The sequence below is a fragment of the Struthio camelus genome, chromosome 23 (genome assembly GCF_040807025.1).
Source record: "Struthio camelus isolate bStrCam1 chromosome 23, bStrCam1.hap1, whole genome shotgun sequence".
Classification (NCBI taxonomy): Eukaryota; Metazoa; Chordata; class Aves; order Struthioniformes; family Struthionidae; genus Struthio; species Struthio camelus.
Window position 1 is genome coordinate 5,722,675 of NC_090964.1, and position 20,414 is coordinate 5,743,088.

General features: G+C 61.5%; 1 protein-coding gene across 4 annotated transcripts in view; it reads right to left on the minus strand.

The window, feature by feature from the left end:
• Positions 1 to 20,414, minus strand: part of PTPRU (protein tyrosine phosphatase receptor type U) — an 86,792-nt gene that overhangs the window by 29,229 nt on the left and 37,149 nt on the right. For 2 of the 4 annotated variants that reach the window (XM_068917304.1, XM_068917303.1), the window contains exons 9-16: positions 17,268 to 17,377; positions 15,629 to 15,830; positions 12,525 to 12,627; positions 11,370 to 11,643; positions 8,500 to 8,536; positions 6,649 to 6,787; positions 2,179 to 2,208; positions 726 to 883 (exon numbers count right to left, since the gene is read on the minus strand). In XM_068917304.1, coding sequence (XP_068773405.1) covers positions 726 to 883; positions 2,179 to 2,208; positions 6,649 to 6,787; positions 8,500 to 8,536; positions 11,370 to 11,643; positions 12,525 to 12,627; positions 15,629 to 15,830; positions 17,268 to 17,377 — 1,053 coding nt within the window. The remainder of the gene's footprint in view (positions 1 to 725; positions 884 to 2,178; positions 2,209 to 6,648; positions 6,788 to 8,499; positions 8,537 to 11,369; positions 11,644 to 12,524; positions 12,628 to 15,628; positions 15,831 to 17,267; positions 17,378 to 20,414) is intronic. The other 2 variants (XM_068917307.1, XM_068917305.1) reach the window with 1 other exon arrangement.

Consider the following 20,414-nt stretch of genomic DNA (forward strand, 5'->3'; position numbering starts at 1 on the left):
TATACAACGGCGGCGAAGTTTGCCCTCTGGGCTTCTATTATGCACGAGACAATGCTGGGAATCGCATTAATCCAGCAGTCGGTACAGAAGAGATGTGTGCAAGCGGCATCTTGAAGTTACTGTAACAGATGTTATTAGCATATGGTTGAAACTGGGGCATCGAACGAGTTATTTTACAACTAAATCAGCACAAAGACGCATCCTCCAGTGGGTGTTAAATTATCAGTCTCCCTCTAACGTGAAGGCTGTGTCTCTTTAACCCTTCAAATCCCGCGGCCGCTCAGAACAGCGGAAAGCCTGCCACGCTAGAGCCTAAGAGCCGGCCTGCGTCAACCTCAGCGCAAGCCGAACAGCTGGGGCGAGCCCAAACGTCAGGAGGCCGCATCCAGCGTTTGAGCCGGCGTCTGAACTTGAATTACTGCCAACGGCCTCAGTCTTTGCGACCAACGGCTCGGCTCTCTGCTCCGGGAGAAGTCAAGACGCACACACCGTTTATCCGGCTCTAGCTGCCCACAAGTTTTTTTTTTTTTTTTTTTTCCTTCAGCAAAGCGTGGATTATAAAAAATATTACTATCGATGTAGGTTAGACTGATGCCCTTGATGCATACGTTTTTATATACCTGCACAACTGTTCACCCCCCGAGCGCGGACAAGCCTGCGATGTCGCACGCTGCAGGCTGCAAACGGGGTAAAGCATCTGCGCTGGAGCCCCGGAGAAGCCTTACCCCGGTTGCTGTAGTTGTGCGCGTCCATGAAGGAGAGCCCGAGCCTCTCGTCCTCCTGCAGCGTGCTCTGGTCCGTGAAGCTCCTGTCGATGGCGCTCATCATGTGCGTCTTCTCGTGGCGGTAGTTAATCGTGGCTTTGGTCATGTTGACGGGTTTTCTGCAGGGGTCGGGAGGTGGGTTGCAACGGGGAGGAACGAACACACGTAAGTGCGGCCGAACGCTTGGTGATCCAAGATCCCACCCCAAGACCATCCACCAGCCCAGTTTCGGCCGGGGAACTGGGTCCGACGTCTACCGAGCCGTCCCGGCTCTGCTAAGGGGAGGAGAGGGCGAACCCGCGAGCGGTGCCAGCCCGCCGCCCTCCCGGCTCTCCGTCCCGTCCGTCCCCTTCCTCCACCGCCCCGCCGCGCGCGGCGTCGCGGCTTTCCGCTTTCTCTCGCGCCGGCGCCAGGAGGGCAACGACGCTCCCAAGGACGGGCGCGGGTCGATGGGGTCGGGCCGCCGAGGGGGCGGCGGGACTCGCTCTGTTCGCCACCCCCCACCCCGAAAAAGCAAAGCGACGGCTCCTACCGGCTGGCGGTGCGCAGGACAGCCCGAGCCCCCCGCGCCAGCACCCTGCTCCCTCCCGGCGCTTCCAGCACGATGGGCCCCAGGCCTGATCCTTCCCCAGCACCTCTCCTTCCCCTCCCTTCGCTGCGGGCTCAGCGCCCCAAGCCGGCCAGCCGCCGACGCTGACGGTCCCGAAGGGCGGCACGGGTGCCCCGGCTCAAACCGTGCAGGGCAGGTCACATCCAGCCCGAGGGCTGCACCCCGGGACGGACTGGACCCGCCGGGCCAGATATGCACGGGCGCTCAGCACCCGCAACTGAGGCTTTCTCCCCCAGCGCAGCTCCCCTTTCAGCACCTAGCGAAGGAGCCGGGGCGCTCCCGGCGGGATGTCAGGGCCGGATTGCGACGGGAGCCGAGTCGCTCCCGCGGGGGCCAGGAGAGCCCGGCAGCCGAAACCGGAGCCGTCGGGGAAGACGCCGCAGCGAGCGTCTGCGAGAGCCGACGTCGGGCTCCCGAGAAACCCGGGCCAGAGCTTAAACCGGGGGGCAGGACGGCCCGCAGGCTTCACCCCGCACCGGCTGACGGTCCTTGCGCTTCTCAAGTATCCGGGCCCTGGTGGGGACGGGATACTGCGAGATGCTGCCAGAACCGTGACTTCGCTCCGGCCACCCTCCTCCTCCTCCTCCTCCTCGGCCGCCTCAGCCGGAGCGGAGCTCTTCTGGCAACGTGACCCTTCCTGCTCGCGACGCCGGCGGCCTCCAGCGAGTTCAGAAGCGTTATTTTCCCGAGCCAAAGAAGCCCCTTAAAACACGCTTGACGGAGAACAAGCCTAGCCGGAGCGGAGAGCGGCAGAGCAAGGAGCGGGCAGCGAGGGAGGAAAAGAGAAGGAGAACGACTACTTACGGGTAATAGGAATAAGAATAGTAGTTCCTCCTGGCAAGCGTGCAAACAAAGAACAGCAGAAATTGCATAAGCAGCTTTTTTTTTTCCCTTCCCTCTCTGGAATAAGGAAGGGGAGGGTTACGGGGCAGGTCGAGGAGCAGGCGGGAAGCGGAGCGCTGCGCGGCAAAGGCACCTGCGTGCTCGCGGCCGGCCCTGGCGTGCAAGGCTGCCGGGGAGGGAAACCCCTTCCGTCCGGCCCGGGAAGCGTTAGCACCCCAAAACCCTTCTCTCTAACGCCGCTAACCCCGGCGAGGGATAAACGGAGGCATCTCAGCAGTCGGACCGCCGGACGGGTGGCTAAGCCAGGTGACGACGGGCAGCAGGGCGGCCCCGAGAGCCAGCGCAGGACGAGTTTCGGAGTTCGCGAGGCCGAAGAGCAAAACGCGCCCAAAATTCAGAGCCGCTCAGCAGATAGCTGGGCTGACCCGAGCATCTGCCACGCAGCCGCTCACCCCGTCAACAGCCTCCGTGTCCCCCCCGCCGCTGCACCCGGAGCCGGGAAGTGGGATTTCCCGCCTACCGCGTGGCTGTCACCGTTTATCACAGGTTAACGTGTTCGAGGGGGAACGTTTCCGTTCCGCCGCGTCAGCGTTCTTCCCCAACGGCAAAACGCTCCGCGGGAAATTTATGCGCTCGTCCCAGCTTCCCCCCGAACCGGGAGCAGGCGGCGCCGGAGCCGATCCGTGGCCCGGGCCTGGCCTTCGGCAGGGTCATTTGGGGATGCCGGAGCGCCAGAAAAATGAAAAAAGAAAAAACCCGAGCTGCTCCCGCGGCGGCGGGGATGGGGCCGGGGCAGCGACAGCGCCCCGCGTCCCAGCCGCCAACCTGCCTTGGCTTCGGGGCCACGTCGCTCCCGGGAAACGCAGCTTTTTGCAAGGGTTTTTGCACGGACGGGCCCCCTCCGGCTCTTCGCTTGCTTTCCTTCAACGGTCCCCGAGCGCTGGAAGGGGAAGGCGTTTAACTGCTGCCCTTTCTTCCCCGGCGTGCCAGGCCGGCTTATAACGACGGCAAGAAGGAGCACTGCTTCCCTCCGCGAGCACCCGCTCGATACCTCGAGACGCTCCGTCTTCCACTAACGCACTTCAATTGCTCTCTCAGCAGCCTTAAAAACCAGTCTTCCCCCCAAACTCCTTCGGCCAACCCGCTGCCCTCGCGCTAAGCCGGGAGCAAAGCCCTCAGCCTAGAGCTGCTGAGGGCAAGCGCGGGCTGGACCTGGGCGCCGGAAGGACGCTCAGCTCCCGCAGGGACGGCACTCCCCATCTCCGGGAAAGGGCAGCGGGCGCTTGGCCAGGCTGCACCCGCAGCCATCGCTAACCCACCACGACAGCAGCACGACGAGCCCCCGGACGCAGCTCCGCGGACGCGAGCATCCCCGGCGGGAGCCCGCCCGGCTCCCGAGCGTGGTGCGGCCCACGGCAGCCGAGCCCACCCCTCCGCCTTCCTCGCCCGCGTGATTAGGAGATGAGGACACCAGCAGCATCTGACCCCGGGCTTTCCAAGGCGGACCAGCGTCCAGGAAAACCGGAGGCGATATCTCAATGCAGGTTGACTTTTATAACCAGGCAGGCGAGAGGCGCAAGGCTGCATCCTTCGAGAGCCCCCGGGCGCTGCTTAGCTGCAGACGGAGAGCCGGCGGGAGGCGGAGGGACAGGCACAACGCTACCCCAGGGCCCCCTCCCAGCCCCATCTTGCTCTTTTCACGGCCAGAAGCATTAAAATCGATACAGAATTACAAAGCAGTTTTTGCCGCAAAAGAGCCATATATCCCAATTTGGCTCGGGAGCCTTCTCCAGGAGAGGTAAATTCTCTTAATGACTCTCAGCGACCTGATGCCGCCGCTCCATAATAAAGGACCGGCAGCGAGAGGCAGCCGGAGACGGCGGCGGGGAAGGCTGCCGGGACGGGCGAAATCGCAGCGCCGGTTTGTAATTCAGGAAAGGCGCCACCGAGCCCACGGCGTGAACCGCGGAGCGAGCCCGCGCCGCGTTGCGGGACTGGCGTGCAAGGAAAGCTTCGCGCAGCGCCCGTCCTCGATCTGCCGCTCCCGCGGCACGCTCTTCAGCGCGTCCCCAGGCAGGCAGGGAGACGGGCGCCAAGCAAAGGCGCTTTGCGGGAGGCAGCACCATTGGGAGGGTGAGGAGGGAGGAGAGAGGCAAGGGGATTTTTCAAGCGCCTCGGGCTAACGCGGCTTAGCTGAGATGAGAGGGAAAGGGGGCACCTGCCCAACCGCAGGGGATGGGGAGGAGGTGGACGGAGCAGCGGACAGCAGAGGAGGAGGAAGAGGACGAGGAGGACGAGGACGAGGAGGACGAGGACGAGGAGGACGAGGACAAGGAGGACGAGGACAAGGAGGACGAGGAGGAAGAAGAGGAGGACGAGGAGGAGGACGAGGAGGAGGACGAGGAGGAGGAGGAAGAGGAGGAGGAAGAGGAGGAGGAAGAGGAGGAGGAAGAGGAGGAGGAAGAGGAGGAGGAAGAGGAGGAGGAAGAGGAGGAGGAGGAGGAGGAGGAGGAGGAGGAGGAGGAGGAGGAGGAGGAAGAGGAGGAGGAAGAGGAGGAGGAAGAGGAGGAGGAAGAGGAGGAGGAGGAAGAGGAGGAGGAAGAGGAGGAGGAAGAGGAGGAGGAAGAGGAGGAGGAAGAGGAGGAGGAAGAGGAGGAGGAAGAGGAGGAGGAAGAGGAGGAGGAAGAGGAGGAGGAAGAGGAGGAGGAGGAGGAAGAGGAGGAGGAAGAGGAGGAGGAAGAGGAGGAGGAAGAGGAGGAGGAAGAGGAGGAGGAAGAGGAGGAGGAGGAGGAGGAGGAGGAAGAAGAGGAGGAGGAAGAGGAGGAGGAAGAGGAGGAGGAGGAAGAGGAGGAGGAGGAAGAGGAGGAGGAGGAAGAGGAGGAGGAGGAAGAGGAGGAGGAGGAAGAGGAGGAGGAGGAAGAGGAGGAGGAGGAAGAGGAGGAGGAGGAAGAGGAGGAGGAGGAAGAGGAGGAGGAGGAAGAGGAGGAGGAGGAAGAGGAGGAGGAGGAAGAGGAGGAGGAGGAAGAGGAGGAGGAGGAAGAGGAGGAGGAGGAAGAGGAGGAGGAGGAAGAGGAGGAGGAGGAAGAGGAGGAGGAGGAAGAGGAGGAAGAAGAGGAGGAGCAGGTCGTTTTCGGGCAGAAGGTTGAAAAAGCCAGGGCAGGCCGACGGTGGAACAAAGCTCCCCGTCGGCAGGCCGTGAAGATGAAGCAGCATCCCGCGGCCCCGGGGACCGGTGAGGAGCAGCGGCAGCCCCAGGAGACGCCGCCCGACCGGGCAGGTGCGACCTGCGGCCGGCAGGGACGAGCCCCCGTCCCCGTGCCTGCGCTCCCTCCTCGCTGCTACCCGGCCGTCCCGGATCCTACTTAGAGACGCGGGGGCAGCGCCAGCCAGGGCTGCAGCCGGGAGCCCGTCGGCCTGGGGAGGGGGGACGCTGCGGGCACCTCCCGGCGCTTTCCCGCAGCCTCCAAAACCCTCCCACAGCTCAGGCGGGAGCCGGGCAGTCGCCAGGGAAAGCGCGGCCTGCGGACGGAGGATGCCGTCAGGCGCGGACGGAGAGTCCCCGCTACGTGTCGGCTGGCGAGCGTGACCGCGGGGGACCGCAACGGCAGGCGCGACTTGGCCGCCCGCCGTGCAACGGTTAGTTCCCGGGAGCCGCCGGCACCTCCGCGCCTGCCAGAGGTGCAACGAGTTTGCTCGTTCTCAGCTGGGCTTCGTCCTCCGCCAGCTGATCACGAAGGACTTAACGAAGGTGCAACCACAGAGCCAGAGGCCGCGCGCGCCCTGCCCAGCCGAAGGGCGCTCGGCACCAACCGGCTCCCGCTGCCGAGAAGCTCCCGAGAAGCCGGTGCAAGGAGTCGCCCCCGAGCAGCCAGCCCTTACGTCTCTCGAGCCCACCGGGAATCTGCTGGGTTACTCCCAGCGTCTTTGACCTGTGCAACGCGCCAAGCTCTCAGCATCGCTCTTTCCGCCAGAAAGGCTGAAAACCAACAAGACATCGATAACCTCCCTTCCTGGGGCTGCCCAGAGCTGCGCACGCTGCCCGCGCCGGGCCGCCGCTCTGCGGGCAGGGACGGCGCTGGGACGGGGCAGGCCAGCGGCGAGCCAGGACATCTCAACAAGCCCCAATACCCCAATCTCAGCTGGGCTCCCAGCCCTGCGCACTGCCGAGCAGCGGGGAAAAACACCTCCGTGGAAGCACGACAGCAATGCTGGCACCCGAGGGCATCCGGCAAGGGCCGGTGAGCCGAGGGCAGGGTCGGGGCTAGCAGCCAGGCGGGATTTTGGAGCCTGCCCAGTGCCCGCGGCACGCAGCAGCTCCGCCGCAACGTTGCTGCCGGGCATCTCCAGCTGAGCGCCGCCGGCCGCCTTCGCGGCGGCGAGGAGGACGGCATGGGAAACGCCAGCCGGCGAGCCAGCCGAGGGTTTCCTTACCCTTTCCGAATGACGACGATGATGGCTCCCAGGAGGATAATTAAGACGACGAGGCCTCCGGCACAGATGCCCAGGATCAGGCCCATCTCCTCCGAGTGCTGCGACACCTCCAGCGGACGCTTGCTCTCTTTGCAGGCGGCTGCCGGGACACAAGCAGGGGCAGGAGAGTCAGCGCCCAGCTCCGACCTGCTTTCTTCCCGGTGGCATTTGGCGCGTTGCTCTCCCTCTCCCTGCACGGCCCCGGACGGGGGCAAAGTGGCAACATCAGATCGGGCGCTGAGAAAACAGCTGAAAATACACAGGCGTGTGCATACAGCCAGCGAGCATCCGCCGGCACAGGGCATCCGAGCACCTTCTCCCTGCGGGAGGGGACGCGGGATGAACCCGCATCCACCGGCCGCGCTCAGAGAAGCCCAAAACCGCCGGGCAACGGCCTCCGGCTAACGCGCCCGGCGCCCGTAAAATGTTCCAGCAAACAAACCGATCTAATCCCACGTTAAACACGGCTGCTTAACATCCGGAGCCAAATAACCCCAGCAGACTTGTCTAACAGCCAGCGCCCGCCGGGAAGAGACTGCGCTCGGCGTCCTTGGCGTCTTCCTCCCGGGGAGCTCAGCCAGGCGACGCTCACCGGACCTCTACCCTTCTTTCAACCCAACAAGTCCCCCGGGGCCGATACACGGCTTTCCTTCACGAGCCAGCGTCTCGCCGTCGGGGCATCAGACGCGGAGAGCGCGAAGGGCCCGGGCTCCCATCTCACCCACCGGTTACCTCCCCGCTGATGCCTCTGGACAGCTGGCTCCGTGTCCATCTCCGACACCTCCTCAACAGGCTATTAGCAGGTTATAAATCCCCTTTTGTCCTTTTTTAATATTCTGCGCTATTCAGACAAGCATTTATATCCATTTTTCATTTCCCATTGAGCCAGGACTTTAAGTCACTTTATTACTTTTTTTTTTTCCCCTCCACTTCCCTGAATCCAATGGGGAGCTAAATATATTAGTCAAGCACGAAGAATTTTATTAAATACACAAGCCCACGAAGTTCAATCCCCCTGAAAGACCAAAGCAGTCGGTTATTTGGTGAAATTCCCAGAGCAGGAGGAAAGGCGGACGATCTTCACTCTCCCCATCCCCAAACGTGCTCCGTTCCTGGCACGGCCCCACGAGCAGCACCATTACCCTCCTGATGCACCCCGGCACGGCAGAAATGCCAGGCACGTCCGGGGCTCAGAGGAGCTGAGATCAATTGTTTCGATCAGAGATTTAAAAGGATGCTGCCAAGGTCAAAGAGCCCAAAATCGCCTGTGCCTTCTTCCTCTGGTATTTTTCTCATGTGATGCACACGCTGTGGTCCAGAGGAGACGTTTCAGGTATCTGCTCTGCACCGCAGTTGGGCACCAGACCAGAAACCTGGAGACCCGACTTCAGTGTCTGCAATGCTGCACCGTGACCTTGGTCAAATCCTTTAATCTCTCAGGTCCAGAGGTACAAAATCAAGGTGATGACCATCCCTTTGTCCCACCTTTTGCAATGCCAAATGCAAGTTTGTCCATCTCCAGATCCAACATCCAGAACAACCAACTCCTGCCTTTGAGCCTGGCCTCCAACAGTCACCGCGAAAACTCAGCCAGACACCAAAGAAACTCGGCAACAACGTCCCAGCCCGGGACCCCACTCTAGTAGACCATCGTGCACCTCCCAGCCTCCGGCAGCCCCATGCACTAACAACCGCCCACCACAGCCCCAACCCCAGGAGCGGCCACAAACGCGGGTCAGTGCTTGCAACCTCAGCAGGACAAACCCAAACTAGAAAAGCCAGCAGCTAACCCCAGCGCCAGGGGACACTTACCTTTGCGGGCGATCCGGATGCAGTTCAGCCGGGTTTCCTGCAGGGAAAAGAGATTGGGATGGTCAGTGCTCAGCAGCGCGGTCCAGCGAGCCCCGGGCGCAACGTTGGTCGGATACAGATCTGGTTTGCTGACGCTTTCTACAGCCAAATCAAGGGAGTTCCCACATGAGCTGTGTTAACCCGACCTGTTGCTCAGCCAAAGGAGCTCCTGGGGGGACCAAGACATGCAGTTAAATTCTCTGTCCCCCAATGTCCCCTAAATTCACATCCTTTGGTTTAACCAAGGCCACCGCTCTTGGCCCACAGGGGACAACAAAGCTTGGCAGCGCGTAAAGCAGGCAGAGCACCTGGAGGGACCCTGGAGGACCCAGTCGAGCCTTGTTTCACCAGCGTGTCACTGACTGTGGCTCAAACACTCCCAATTCATCGTTCATAGCTCTGCTGGGAGTGGGTAGGTTTTATTTTTTAGGGTCAAAGTTTTCAAAACCCATCCCCAGCGCTTTGTACGTGCTGCCAAGGTTCCCGTGCGGGCTTCAGCTCGGCCGTCCAACCGGATTCATCTCAGTGTTTTCCTTTTTTGGGAAGGGTTCAGCTGAAATATTCCAACTCCCATGCATCCCATTTCTGCTGCAAAAAGCCATTTCCGCAGGATTCCTCGCTCCACCTGTTCTGAGCGAGCCAGGCCCTGCGGCTGGACGGGCAAATGACCCTTGCCTCTCCCTCCGCGCCAGCCAGCCGGGATGCTGCGCTTGGTGCTCTCAGATTAGAGACCAGAAACATTGTCATCTCCTCCTAAACCCCAATGTCCTTCCAGGCCACCCATCCTTCCTAGCACTCCTCTCCAAACTTCCTCCAGCCGCTCCGGCGGCCCGTGCCGGAGAGGACGAGCGCTGCGCTTCGCTGTGCTGACATCCAGCATCCCTCCGACCTCAGAGCACGATGCCAAAAGCTGCCGGAAAAAGGGCCCGGCGCGGCCGAGGGCAGGGGGCTGCCAGCTGGAGCAGACGGATTCGCTTCTCAAGACTACTCCGACGCGACGGTCCACCTGGCACCACAGCCCAGAACAACCCGAGCCGGGATGCAGGCTTTTTCCCGCTGTCTGACGGCCTTCAGGGCAAATCCATTGCCCCCCAGCAGGAAGGCTGTAAAAACAGCCATCGGTTATTATCCAGCAGGGCTCAAGCGAGCCAGAGCCGAGACGCTCCCGCCTGTCTCAGCTTTAATTACAACCCAGCAAGGTGTGAACAATCCCGGGGCCGGGGGGGACCGGATTCGAAAGCCGGCGCCGTCCCCGCGGGAAAGGAGGCCGTCAACCATCGCCGGCGCTCGGACGAGACAGCCGCGTTGCACACACCACGCCGGCGGTGCGAGAGACGCCGGCACGGTCCTGCCTCGCCGCGTCTGACAGCTCATCGCCCCTGCAGGTAGGACGGGAGCCGTCGGAGCGCGTGAAGACGGCCAGGGTCTCCTGGAGGGGCTCCCATCGCTCCCGTTGGCTTCCGGAAGGAAATGAGCCCAGACGGGGAGCAGAACCTCAGGTGAGGAGGATCCGGTCAGCTGCTGCCGACAAGCTCGGGCTGCCGAAGCGTGCCCGGCGCGGCCCGTCTCCGAGGTCGACAACCAGCAACGGAGACGCGGCTGCCGCGGAGGTGGGGGGAAAAAAGGCAACCCAGCAGCTCGGCCGCCTCCTGGGAGCTGTCTGCAGCTGCCGCCAGCCACCAGCTCAGCAGCTGCGTCTGCAGCTGCCTCGGCAGCGCGCCCGCGAACGCGCGCAGGGTTCTCGCTGCCCACACCCTCCGTTTCCATCCTTGGATCAGCCCCCGGCAACCTGGGTCTCCCCACTACCGACAGTGTTGGCAGGGAGCTAGTTTGGGTTTTCCCGCCATCGCCCAACAGCGGGCTGCTGAGACTGGATTTGCCCCAGCCAAGAGACTCCTCCACCAGCAGCGTCGTCATGTCTTCGGGGAGCCTGGCCAGGCCCCGGGGAGGTGGATGTAGCCACCTCTAGCCACTGCACAACCCGACCTGGCCCTCCTTCTCCACCACCAGTGGAGCAGCACCCGGACCCAGTCTCTCTGCGACCAAAGCACGACTGAGATGGGAGCTCACAAGAGCCGTGAAAGCCACCCCAGGTGGTGAGAGCCACCGCAGACACTGCACAGCTCCATCCTTGACACGCCTCGATCGGTACCTCGGGGCTGCTGCAGCCGAGCGGGGAGGAAGGAAAACACCCAGCTTCTTTTCGGGTGACCCTGAATGACAGCTCCCTCCCGAGCAGGACACTGCCATCGGGCCGGTGGGGTGCTGGCCACAGGAGGGGTCCAAAGGTGAGCAGCCAACAGGACAATCTAAAGCAAATCCTGTTTTCTCACCTTTCCCTGGCATCCCACCAGGCATGCCGAAGGAAAGGTGGGGGACGCTGGCTCCCAGGCACGAGGTTTTGCCTGCAATGAACACCCAGGCCAGGGGTGCTGAAAGGAAACGACAGACGGGGGCTCCCAGCGTCAGCGCTGGATTTTTGCCTCCTATTCGGACCTCCACTGTCCTGCTGGAGCAGACGCACAGATCTGCTCGGGGATCAATGCTGGCCCAGCCGCAGATGAGGGCAAAAATCTCACAGGGTCGCAGGCTGGGTCCAGGCTACCAGCCTGGATAGTCGGCGTTTCCATGGGCAGAACAACTTCTCAAAGCAGCTGCAAAAGGGAACATCCGGACTTGGGCCCTGCAAACTCTCATCACTGAGGACGTAGACAGAGCTAGACACCCTTCAAAAGACTTGCCTGGTGTAACTCCCACTTCCCGACACCCCAAGAGATGGACCCGGGTCCTGCTGCTCCTGCAGGGCCGGAGAGACCTGCCCAGCGACTCACCCCTTTCAGGTTGCTCATGGCCTGGAAGTAGATGAGATATGCCTTCTTGGGCTCCAGCGGCGGGTTCCAGTAGCCGCTGTAGGTCTGGTTGTCCCCCACGGTGAAGGGTTTGGCTTCGGTGAGGCTGCTGGCAGGCAGCTCGGCCCCAAAGTAGTGCACGGAGCCCCGGGACACGGCGTCATCGAACGTCAGCGGCACGGGGAAGCACTCCTGCCCGCCCAGCTCCCGCTTGATCTTCTTGGGCCTGTCTTCTTCCACGATGACCTGGTAGGTGCTGGGCAGGGGGAAGATGCAGGGAGCAGGGGTTAGTTTTACCTAAAGGGACTGCCCTGCCCTTCCTCCGTATTCAAGTCGGTTGCTCCTCCTCTCCCTTGCCCGCATCCAGCCCCATCACCCCTGCACTGGGACAGGACAAGGTGGCCACATGCAACATCTCTTTGCTGACGAGGGAACAGGTAAGCAAAGGAGGTAGAAATAAAACCTCCTGCTGCAGTTTCTGGAGGTATCTGGCCTGCCTGGGGGTCCTCACCTCCAGGCCACACCATGCACTGAAGATCCCCATCCCGCCCCAGGGAACTGCCCAAAGCTGCCACCGGGCTCTCAGGGAGGTGCCTAGAGGTGACATCGGGTCTGCCGGGGTTGGTTCCCCCTCGGTGCCAGAAGAAGGATGCAGGACGTGGGTCAGGCCACCGCAGGGAGACCTCCTAGCTGGGCTGGGCTGTAACACCCACCTTGCACCCCAGGAGGGACCAGCTTTGGGTGCTCAGTGCAAACACACTCGCAGCCCTCACTAAAACAGTCGGAGCAAAACCCCAGCGGAGGTTTTCCTTCCGATCCGGCCCACGCGGCACGCTGCCGAGCAGCGCCTCTCAATCCTCCTTCTGCGGGAAGGGATCTGCCAGGCTATAATTAGAGGAGCCGTCTCGGGGAGAAGTTATTGCTTCCCACGTCCCCTCGCCTCCAGCCCGGGAGCGGGAGCGCTCAGAGGAGCCGCTCCGACACCGGCGGGCTTCGCGGAGGACTCGGAGCCCGTAACAGCCTCTCCCAGAGAGGGCCACAGAGCCCTGGGTCACCAACAGCTCGTACGCAGGGGGATGAGATGTTTGCTCCCCGGCCGCCGAGGGTCTACCCAGAGAGCACGTCCTCGGTGCCTACCTGATGGGAGCCCCCCTGCCCTGCGCCGGCCTCAGCAGCACCGTGATGGTGCTCTCCGACTCGCTCAGCGGCGACGGCATGTCCCCGTAGTCGAAGGTGGGAGCTGCGGAGGGAGCAGGAGACAGTGGGCAGGAATGAGCACCGGGCCCCAGGACCGCCTGCGAGGGGGGAAACTGAGGCACAAGCGTTCTTGGGCACGGCCAAGCCGAGGCGGACCGCAGGCACGCCGGCTCCCGTGCCCTACGCTGTTCAGACCCTCGTCTTGCACCAGGGATGGATTCGCGTGCTTCTACTGGTGCTGGACCCCCAAGGTCGAGCCCCAGTCCCGAATCCTCCTTGGTGGAACCCCCCTGCAACCCTTTCCCAAGTCCTGGGCTATTCAGCCCGTTTTGTACCATGGCTGTTTTGCATCCAGCTGGAGGGTTGTTTATGAAAGGATTCGGACCTCAAATACAGTAACACTTTGGCAAGTTCTCCGCTGGGGAGAAAAACTGGAAAATGAGGACAGCAAAGGCAGCAAGGCCAGAAGCAGGCACAACAAGAAGGCAAAAAGCGGATTAGTGCAAAGAAAGAAAATCCCCCAGGTCTTGAACAAACGTTGGACTGCGTTTTTGAGCCGAGGGAGGCAGACGGGCAAGGAGGAGAGCAAGATCCGACCTGGGCAGGACCCGAACGCTCCAGCCTCAAGAAACAGCAGCGCGCAAAGGCGAGGGGGCTGCACCCCAACCGGAGCGAGCGTGCGCCCAAAGCATCCTCCGACTGACACGGGGACCTTCTCCCACCCCGACGCAGGCCCCTGCCCTCCCGCCCGCAGCCCCCGATTAATCAGCAGTCGCTGGGGCCAGGCTCACGCTGCTTGGCTCTTTCTATGCCTCCATTAGGAAACAGCTCAGCCCATTTGGTGCTGCTAATAGCTACACCACAGACATTAGCAAACAGCCCTAAGTACTGTGTGGCTTGTTAATGAAGCCCAATTAACCCCTCATTTGTATACTGAAGTCTCAGACGGTTCCACTGCTGTAATGCCCCCAGCGAGGGGGCTGTTGTGTGCTGGGACCATCCCAAAGTCGGAGGTTCATCCTCCAACAGGTTCTTCCTCCGGCCCCCAGCTCCAGCCCCAGGAACCTGCTCAGAAGGTGCCTGATATAAACCAGCTCTTCGATGGCTACGTGCCAACCCCAAGACAGCAGCACACCAACCCGAACGGCAAGGTTGGCCGGCCCCCGGCATGGTGCCGGAGGAGCCTCCTGGTCTGCAGCACGCTGGGAGCACAACTGCAAACCCGACCTTTTACTGGAACGTCCAGGAGCTGTCGCAACACCGGGGCGATGGAGACGGAGCAGCAGGTAGATCTGTGCTTCCAAAGTGCATTTTGGACACACGGTGCAAGCAGCCGGAGGAGTCAGTGCCAGCTCAGCCCTTCCCATCCCATAGTCATGCTGAGCTTTTTTTCTGGGACCATGGACCCTGCAACTGTATTTTGCACTTGGCACAAAGGTCTTGGGCTTCCCTTTACACTCAGCAGATCCAACCCTCACCTCCCTTCTCACCAGGTGCCCCCAGGCTGGCCAGACTCTCTGCTCAGGCCCCTTCGGATTAAAGAAAGGGGCAAATTTAAAATGCAGAGGAGGTCCCTGGCCGAGGCCACGTGGCCCAGCCCTTCCTGGGACGGGGATGTCTTGCTCCAGTCTAGCTTCACTTTCCAAATGGATAAAGCTCACAGAGACTTAAGGGACATTTCTCCTAGAAGCTGAGGGTTCGTGCACGGAGGACTCAGAGCGGGGTCTGACTCGCAGACGCAGCCAGGGGAGCGGAGCTGGCAGGTGACGGAGGGAGGCAGGCAGAAGCGAACGGCACAGGACTGCTGCCCGTTTCCTCCTCCAGCACCTCCTCAATCTGCCTTGTAAACACCACCTCGATAGGAGGGTACCAACCGCTCCGTCTTAGCCATCCCCAAGTGCCCCCAGCTCAAGAAAGCTCTTCGGTGCTCCAGGGGAGAGCAGGGATCATCTCGCACCATGCACCAGATCTCTGCTGGAAAGGACCGTATCTCATCTGTCCCACCTCAGACACCATTTCTCACTCATGCAACTAATATCATTTCTCCAAGGCCGTTTCAGGGAAGCTGCAAGGCCGGCACCGTTCAGACTCTCCTTCCTCAGCCCACCCACTAACAGATCATATCCAGGCCGCTCCAGTGAGCTAGGAAATGTGTTGCACCAGCTCATGAACAGGCTTGCCGCGATGCAAACAGGGCAGCTCAGAGGCTGCCGGGCGCCCAGGCTCCCTGGCAGAGCTGGAAACGCAACGCAGACCACTGCCTTTGGAGTCCTGACTCCAGGCTTGGGGTCTCCAGGGCATGGAGGAAGGTGTTTTGGGGAAGGTGTAACAAAGTGTGCGGGCACACAGGGAGCGAGGCAAGGAAAAGGGTCTGACGGCATGATGACAGGCTCTGCATCCTGGATTGCCACTCGGCTCGATTGCCGTGGAGCAGCCTCGGCACTGGCATCTCTCTCCTGCAGTCCCCGAGGGTGGGGAGCGCTCTGCATCGGCAGCGATGAGCAGGAGGAGGGGAGGGAAGCGATGTGGAAGAACAGGACTGCTTTGGAGAAGAGGTGATGGCCAAAAAGGCTACAAAGAGGTTTTTGGCTTTGCAACAAGTCACAGATTCAAACGCAGCCCAAGAAGGTGACGTGTTTGGCAGGGCTGCCTGGGAGCGTCTCTGGGCATCCCGAAAAGGTGGCAGAGAGACACAGAGCCCATGGGTCTGCTACGAAGGGTCTGGCACTGCCGTGCTCTACCTGTCCAGAGCAGAAATCTCCTGTACTGTCAAAGCCCCAGCACTAACCTCCCGTTCCCAAGGACCAGGGGGTTAACGGAGCTCACCAGGTTGCTCCCAACGCACGGGGTGAGCAGACGCGAACCCAGCTCCAGCAACGGGCTTGGAGAGCGTCTGCAGCAAGACACCTACAGCCCTCAAATCTGCAGGGCTGATGCCAAGCTGGCATCGTAGGGCTGTTCCTCAGAGCAGCAGGGAACAAAAAAAAAAGCAGCCTCCTCCCCTGCTTCTCCTCCCAGGAGGAAACAGAGCCCTTTGGACCTACCAGATATGTTGGTGGTGATCTCGGTGAGCGCTGTCTGGCCAAAGCCCTTCCCCGTGCGGGCCCGCACCGAGAAGAGGTAGGTGGTGCCGGGGTGCAGGTTGGAGAAGACGTGGTAGGTCTCGTTGCGCAGCTTGGAGACGGTACGCCGCGGGCCAGGCACGTTGACCGCCGGGTCGGAGGACTCGATGCTCTGGTAGCTAATCTAGAAGGACAGGGCAGAGGCGTCACGTAGGAGCGGAGGAGAGGCACGAGGCCTGAGACCACAGATGAGATGCAGAAAAGGAATTAATGTAACGGGCAGGGAAAGGAATTAATTCATAGGAGTGGAGTGGTCACAGGAGCGGTCGCAAAGGCTGAGGGTAGACGCCCGTGTTGTGGCTTTTAGGGTAAATCAAAAGCAGGGGCTCATCTGAAAAGCCATTGCCGGATAATTGCAGTGACACTGAAAGAAGGACTCACAAGACAGACCCTACTGCAAAGCGGATAAAAAGCAGGCTGGATCCGCGCTCCAAACGAAGGGCTCGGGGGTAGCAATAACACTGCAGTTGCCCTTAATCTCCGCGACTGAAAGCAGCGGCTCCTGAATGAAAGCCAAGCCTCCATCCCCACTCCCCGAAGATGCCATCCGGGCAGCAGCGCCGGGAGCGGAGATAGGAATCAGCTTTTCATTTGTCTCTTTCTGAGCTCTAATAATTTTGTTGATGCTGAAGAGGCCCGAGCACGAGAAGGAAAAAGCGTGGGGAGATAAGGGCGAGCCTTGCCTGGCTGCTTTCGGCGAAACGTGCTCCCACCCGCACGCGCACGCCTGGGCCCCGAAACACGGCAGCCTGGGCACGGCGCTCTGCAGAGACACATGGAGGAGGTCTCTCCTCAACGCCTATAACGGCCAGCCACCAGCCACCTCTGCGGCTGGTGCCAGCGCGGGTTCAGCACCCAGGAAGGCCAGAGCTGGGGACAGCGGTGGCCAGGGGACTGATGCACCGTGCTCCGCGCGCTCCAAGGACATGGGCCCCGAGCAGAGCAGTGCTGTTCCCAGGAAGGGGAAACATGCAGCGGGAAGTGCACAGGCGTATTTTGGGGTACGGCTTTGGGTGCTTTCGGCAGGCCCAGCTTCCCAGAGGGATGCTGGTCTCATCTCAGACGTGCTCAGCTTCAGCAAAGCTCCTGGTAAGAGGCAATCGGGTGTTCAGAAACCAGGTCTATGATCTAAAGCTGGCCCCCAAGACAGAGGCACCTGATGGCCTGCTGCTTTTGACGTTCTGCATGGAAAGGGAGGTCCCACCTCTCCTACCGCATCCAGGAAAACCAGACATCCCTGCCTGAACTGTTCTTACAGCCTATCCTAAATGGAACAACCAAAACCAGGCGATGTCCCAGCTGGAGGGACATCTTCCAACCCTTCCGGATATGTAAGAGCCATCACCGATAACCACTACTATCACATACCAACATAGACCCTAGGTATTCTCATATGCAGCATGCATAAAGCTCTCTGTATGAGAGCGGGGCAGCTTTTCCCAGACAAGAAGCCGAAATCCGCAGCGACACGGTCCAACCCAGCAGGGAGCCGCACGTGTGCGTTACTGGCGGGTCCGCCCTGCGGACGCCAGCACCGCGCCGGACCGGGCTCGGGACCTACCTCGTACTGCGTGATGAGACCGTTGGGCTCCACCGGTTCCTCCCATTTCAGAAATATCATGTCCTCCAGGGGGGTGAACGTGAGAGACTCCGAAGCGATGCCTCCGGGGACTTGGAAAGGAAAAGAGAGAAGGAGAGAAGTTAGCGGAGGCACGAGAAGCCTCTTAGCTCCATCGAAAGCTCTTGTCGGTCTCGCCCCCGTTAAAAAACAAGCCAGAAAAATATACGTATACCTACGTGGCCCAAATGCTACCCATCAGGACACAGCTGAGACAGAAACGCTGGCAGCGCCCGGGATGCCCAGCGCTGCAGCCTGCCGCACCAGGGCTTGCAGCTCCCTGCCCAAACAGCGCTCCGGTGGCCCGGACCCCTCGGGGCGCGGACTGGGGGATCGCGCCCGGGAGGCGCGCGCCTCGGCATGGCCCAGGTCTCGCGGGCACACCGAACCCACCCAAGGGATTTAGGGGCGTTTAGGGGTCTCCGGGCCGGCTCTGGCTGCCGCTCAGAGTGGAAACGGGAGGGCAGATGAGGAAGGTCGGCGAAGGCTCAGGTAAACTCCGCAAAGGGGAATTTATGCCGGAGGAGCAGGTGGCGGGGACGGGCCGGCAGGGCTCAGCGCCACGGTCCCCGCGCCGTCCCCAAGGAGCAGCTGGGACGCTTTGCCGCGCGGGCGCCGGAAGCAGGACCGGGGGCACCGGCGAGCCCTCGGCGGCTGATCTGGAGCGACGGCTCTGCCTGCTCAGCGCCGGAGCGGCCGCCTGGGCCGCCGGGCGCTCGGGGTACGCGGGGACCCCCCCAAAGCGACAGGTCCCTTCATCCTTCTGTTTATACTCGGCAGGTTATTTCCCACACCGGGGAGCGGGTCGCCGGCGCAGCACCCATCGCGAGCAAGCCCGCGGGACGGTGGGCGGGCGAGCAGGAGGGACGGCGCGGGCACGGCACCGGGGGGGTTCACGCAGCTTCCGTTCAGCTCTCGTGCCGGGGCCGAGGGAGAGCCATCGCCTCCCGCGCTCTCCCCGCCGTGCAAATACACAATTTGCGCTTGATTTACAAGTTAATTTAATCAGAGGCGCCATGTCCTACACGCGTACACGAGACGCTTATTAAATTCAAGGAGAATTTTAGAAACCTTTAGGGCAGCGGCGCGTGCACACATCTATACGTTTCTCCCGCGCCTTTCCCCAGCGCGCCGGGTCCCCGGGACACCCGCGGGCTGCAAACGGCAGCCGAGCGCGCCGGCATCTGCCCAAAAGCCTCTTTTCCTTCCCATCTGCCAACCACCTACGAGGACGCCACCCTCCCAAAACAGAGCGGGGATTTATTACGCCGCTGCTGCGCCTCTCCCCCTTCCAAGCAGGTTAAATAAGCAACAACGCCCGACCGCGCTTCTAAGCGCACGAGGCCGCGCGCCGCCAAGCAGCTCAGCCCGAACTATGCAATTCGTTTCCGCTTCTTTGGGAACCGCTCCGAGCACTTTGACTCACACCCGCCTCGGGGACGGCTGGGTGCAGGCGAGACCAGGCGCGCGCGACGGCTCACCGGCGCACCCCTCTGCCACGCTAACGCATATATATATATATATGCGCACATGCATACGCATGTGCATATATGCACATGCACGCATGTACGTATATTTAATTTGCATTGCAGGCAGCCTGCCTTGGCTCACCTTCCCGTCGGGCATCCGCGCGCGCGAGAAACGCAGCTGCCAGCGGGCGCTCGGAAAGCAAATCCCCCCATCGGCGCCGCAGATTCGCCCGCTGAGCCACGGGCGACGGGTCTTGCAGCCCAGAACGGAGGGGAGCGCAACCACCGAGCCCTGCCTGGGTCCGGACACGGATTCCTTTCCCCACGGCTCCCCAAGAAACGCCCGGCGCTCGCCTTGGGGAGGGGGGGTCAAAAGAAGCCAAATAAAAGGCAAACAAGGGTGCTATTATTAACGAAGCGTCCCCACCTTCCCTAATTGCACGGGCAGCTGCTGGGGAGCTGCAGGAGCTTTAATGAGGTCGTTAGGCCGGTCTCAGCCAGGCAGGGGGCGAGAGAGGCGATTAAACCGGATTCTCACCGCTTTGGTGCTGAACCCTCCAAACCCAATACACAAACTCCCAAGACTGAAAAAGAAACAAACCCGCTGCCTGAGCAAGGGCAGCTTCCACCAAAGCAATTCGGCAGAGCAGAGCCGCGCTTCGTCGCCGAGAAAAGCCTTTAAAGGGACGAAGAAAACGTTACGGTTCCTCCGAGAGGCGGCCGCGGCGGGCGAGGGGAACGGCTGGTTTCGACGAACGGAAGGCAAGCCCCGCCGCGACGCCTGCAGCGCGGCCCACGGCCGGGGAGCTCCAGCGATGCCTCCGCAGACGGGAAGCGCGCGCAGCACCCAGCTCACTCCAAGGGGGAAGCGGAAAGCCCGAGTTAATCAACGTAGAGTGAAAACCAGCTGGAGGGATTATGCTTTGGAAAAAAAAAAAAAAAAAGCCTCCGGCAGCCGGAGCACAAACCGCGCAGGAAAACCAGCGGGGGCAATTACAGCGGGAAAATAAACCGCCGGCAGCGCGGAGCTGGGTGCACCGCCGCCAGGCAGGTTTGGGGCCAGGGGAAGCAGTGTCCCACGGGCGCGCAGAGAGAAAACGCACCCGTTTCAGCGTTAAGAGGTTAAAGCGGGACCCGAAAGCGCCAGGTTGAGTTTCCCGCTCCGCCGCAGCCTGCCGGGCTCGCTCCGCTTCTCCCGGCTCTCATTTCCGACACGGAAAACGCTTCCTGCCGCAGATTATTCTTCTTCCGCGTCAAAAACGTTCAGTTTTGCATAGGTGAAAATAGCGAGTTTTCGGGGTTTGCCCCAAAGCTTTGGAGACGGGGGTGCCACGAAGCCCCGGGAACGGCTCTGCGTTTGCTCCGCCACCAAGCCGCATCGAACCCACGGCTTTTCCCCCAAGGAAAACCCTGCGGAGATGAACTTCGCCTTTCAACGGCGGACAAAATCACCTTGGCTCGCTCCTGGCGAGCCTCCGGCCAGGCTCCGCTCGGGCCGTTTCGTCTCCCGGGACGGACCGAGGTCCCGCCGCAGGCCAGTCAAGTCACCCATTAACCGCCCGCGCAGCCAAACCCTCTGCAATTACCAGCTCTTCTGCATTAACCGCTAATTCTTGATGCT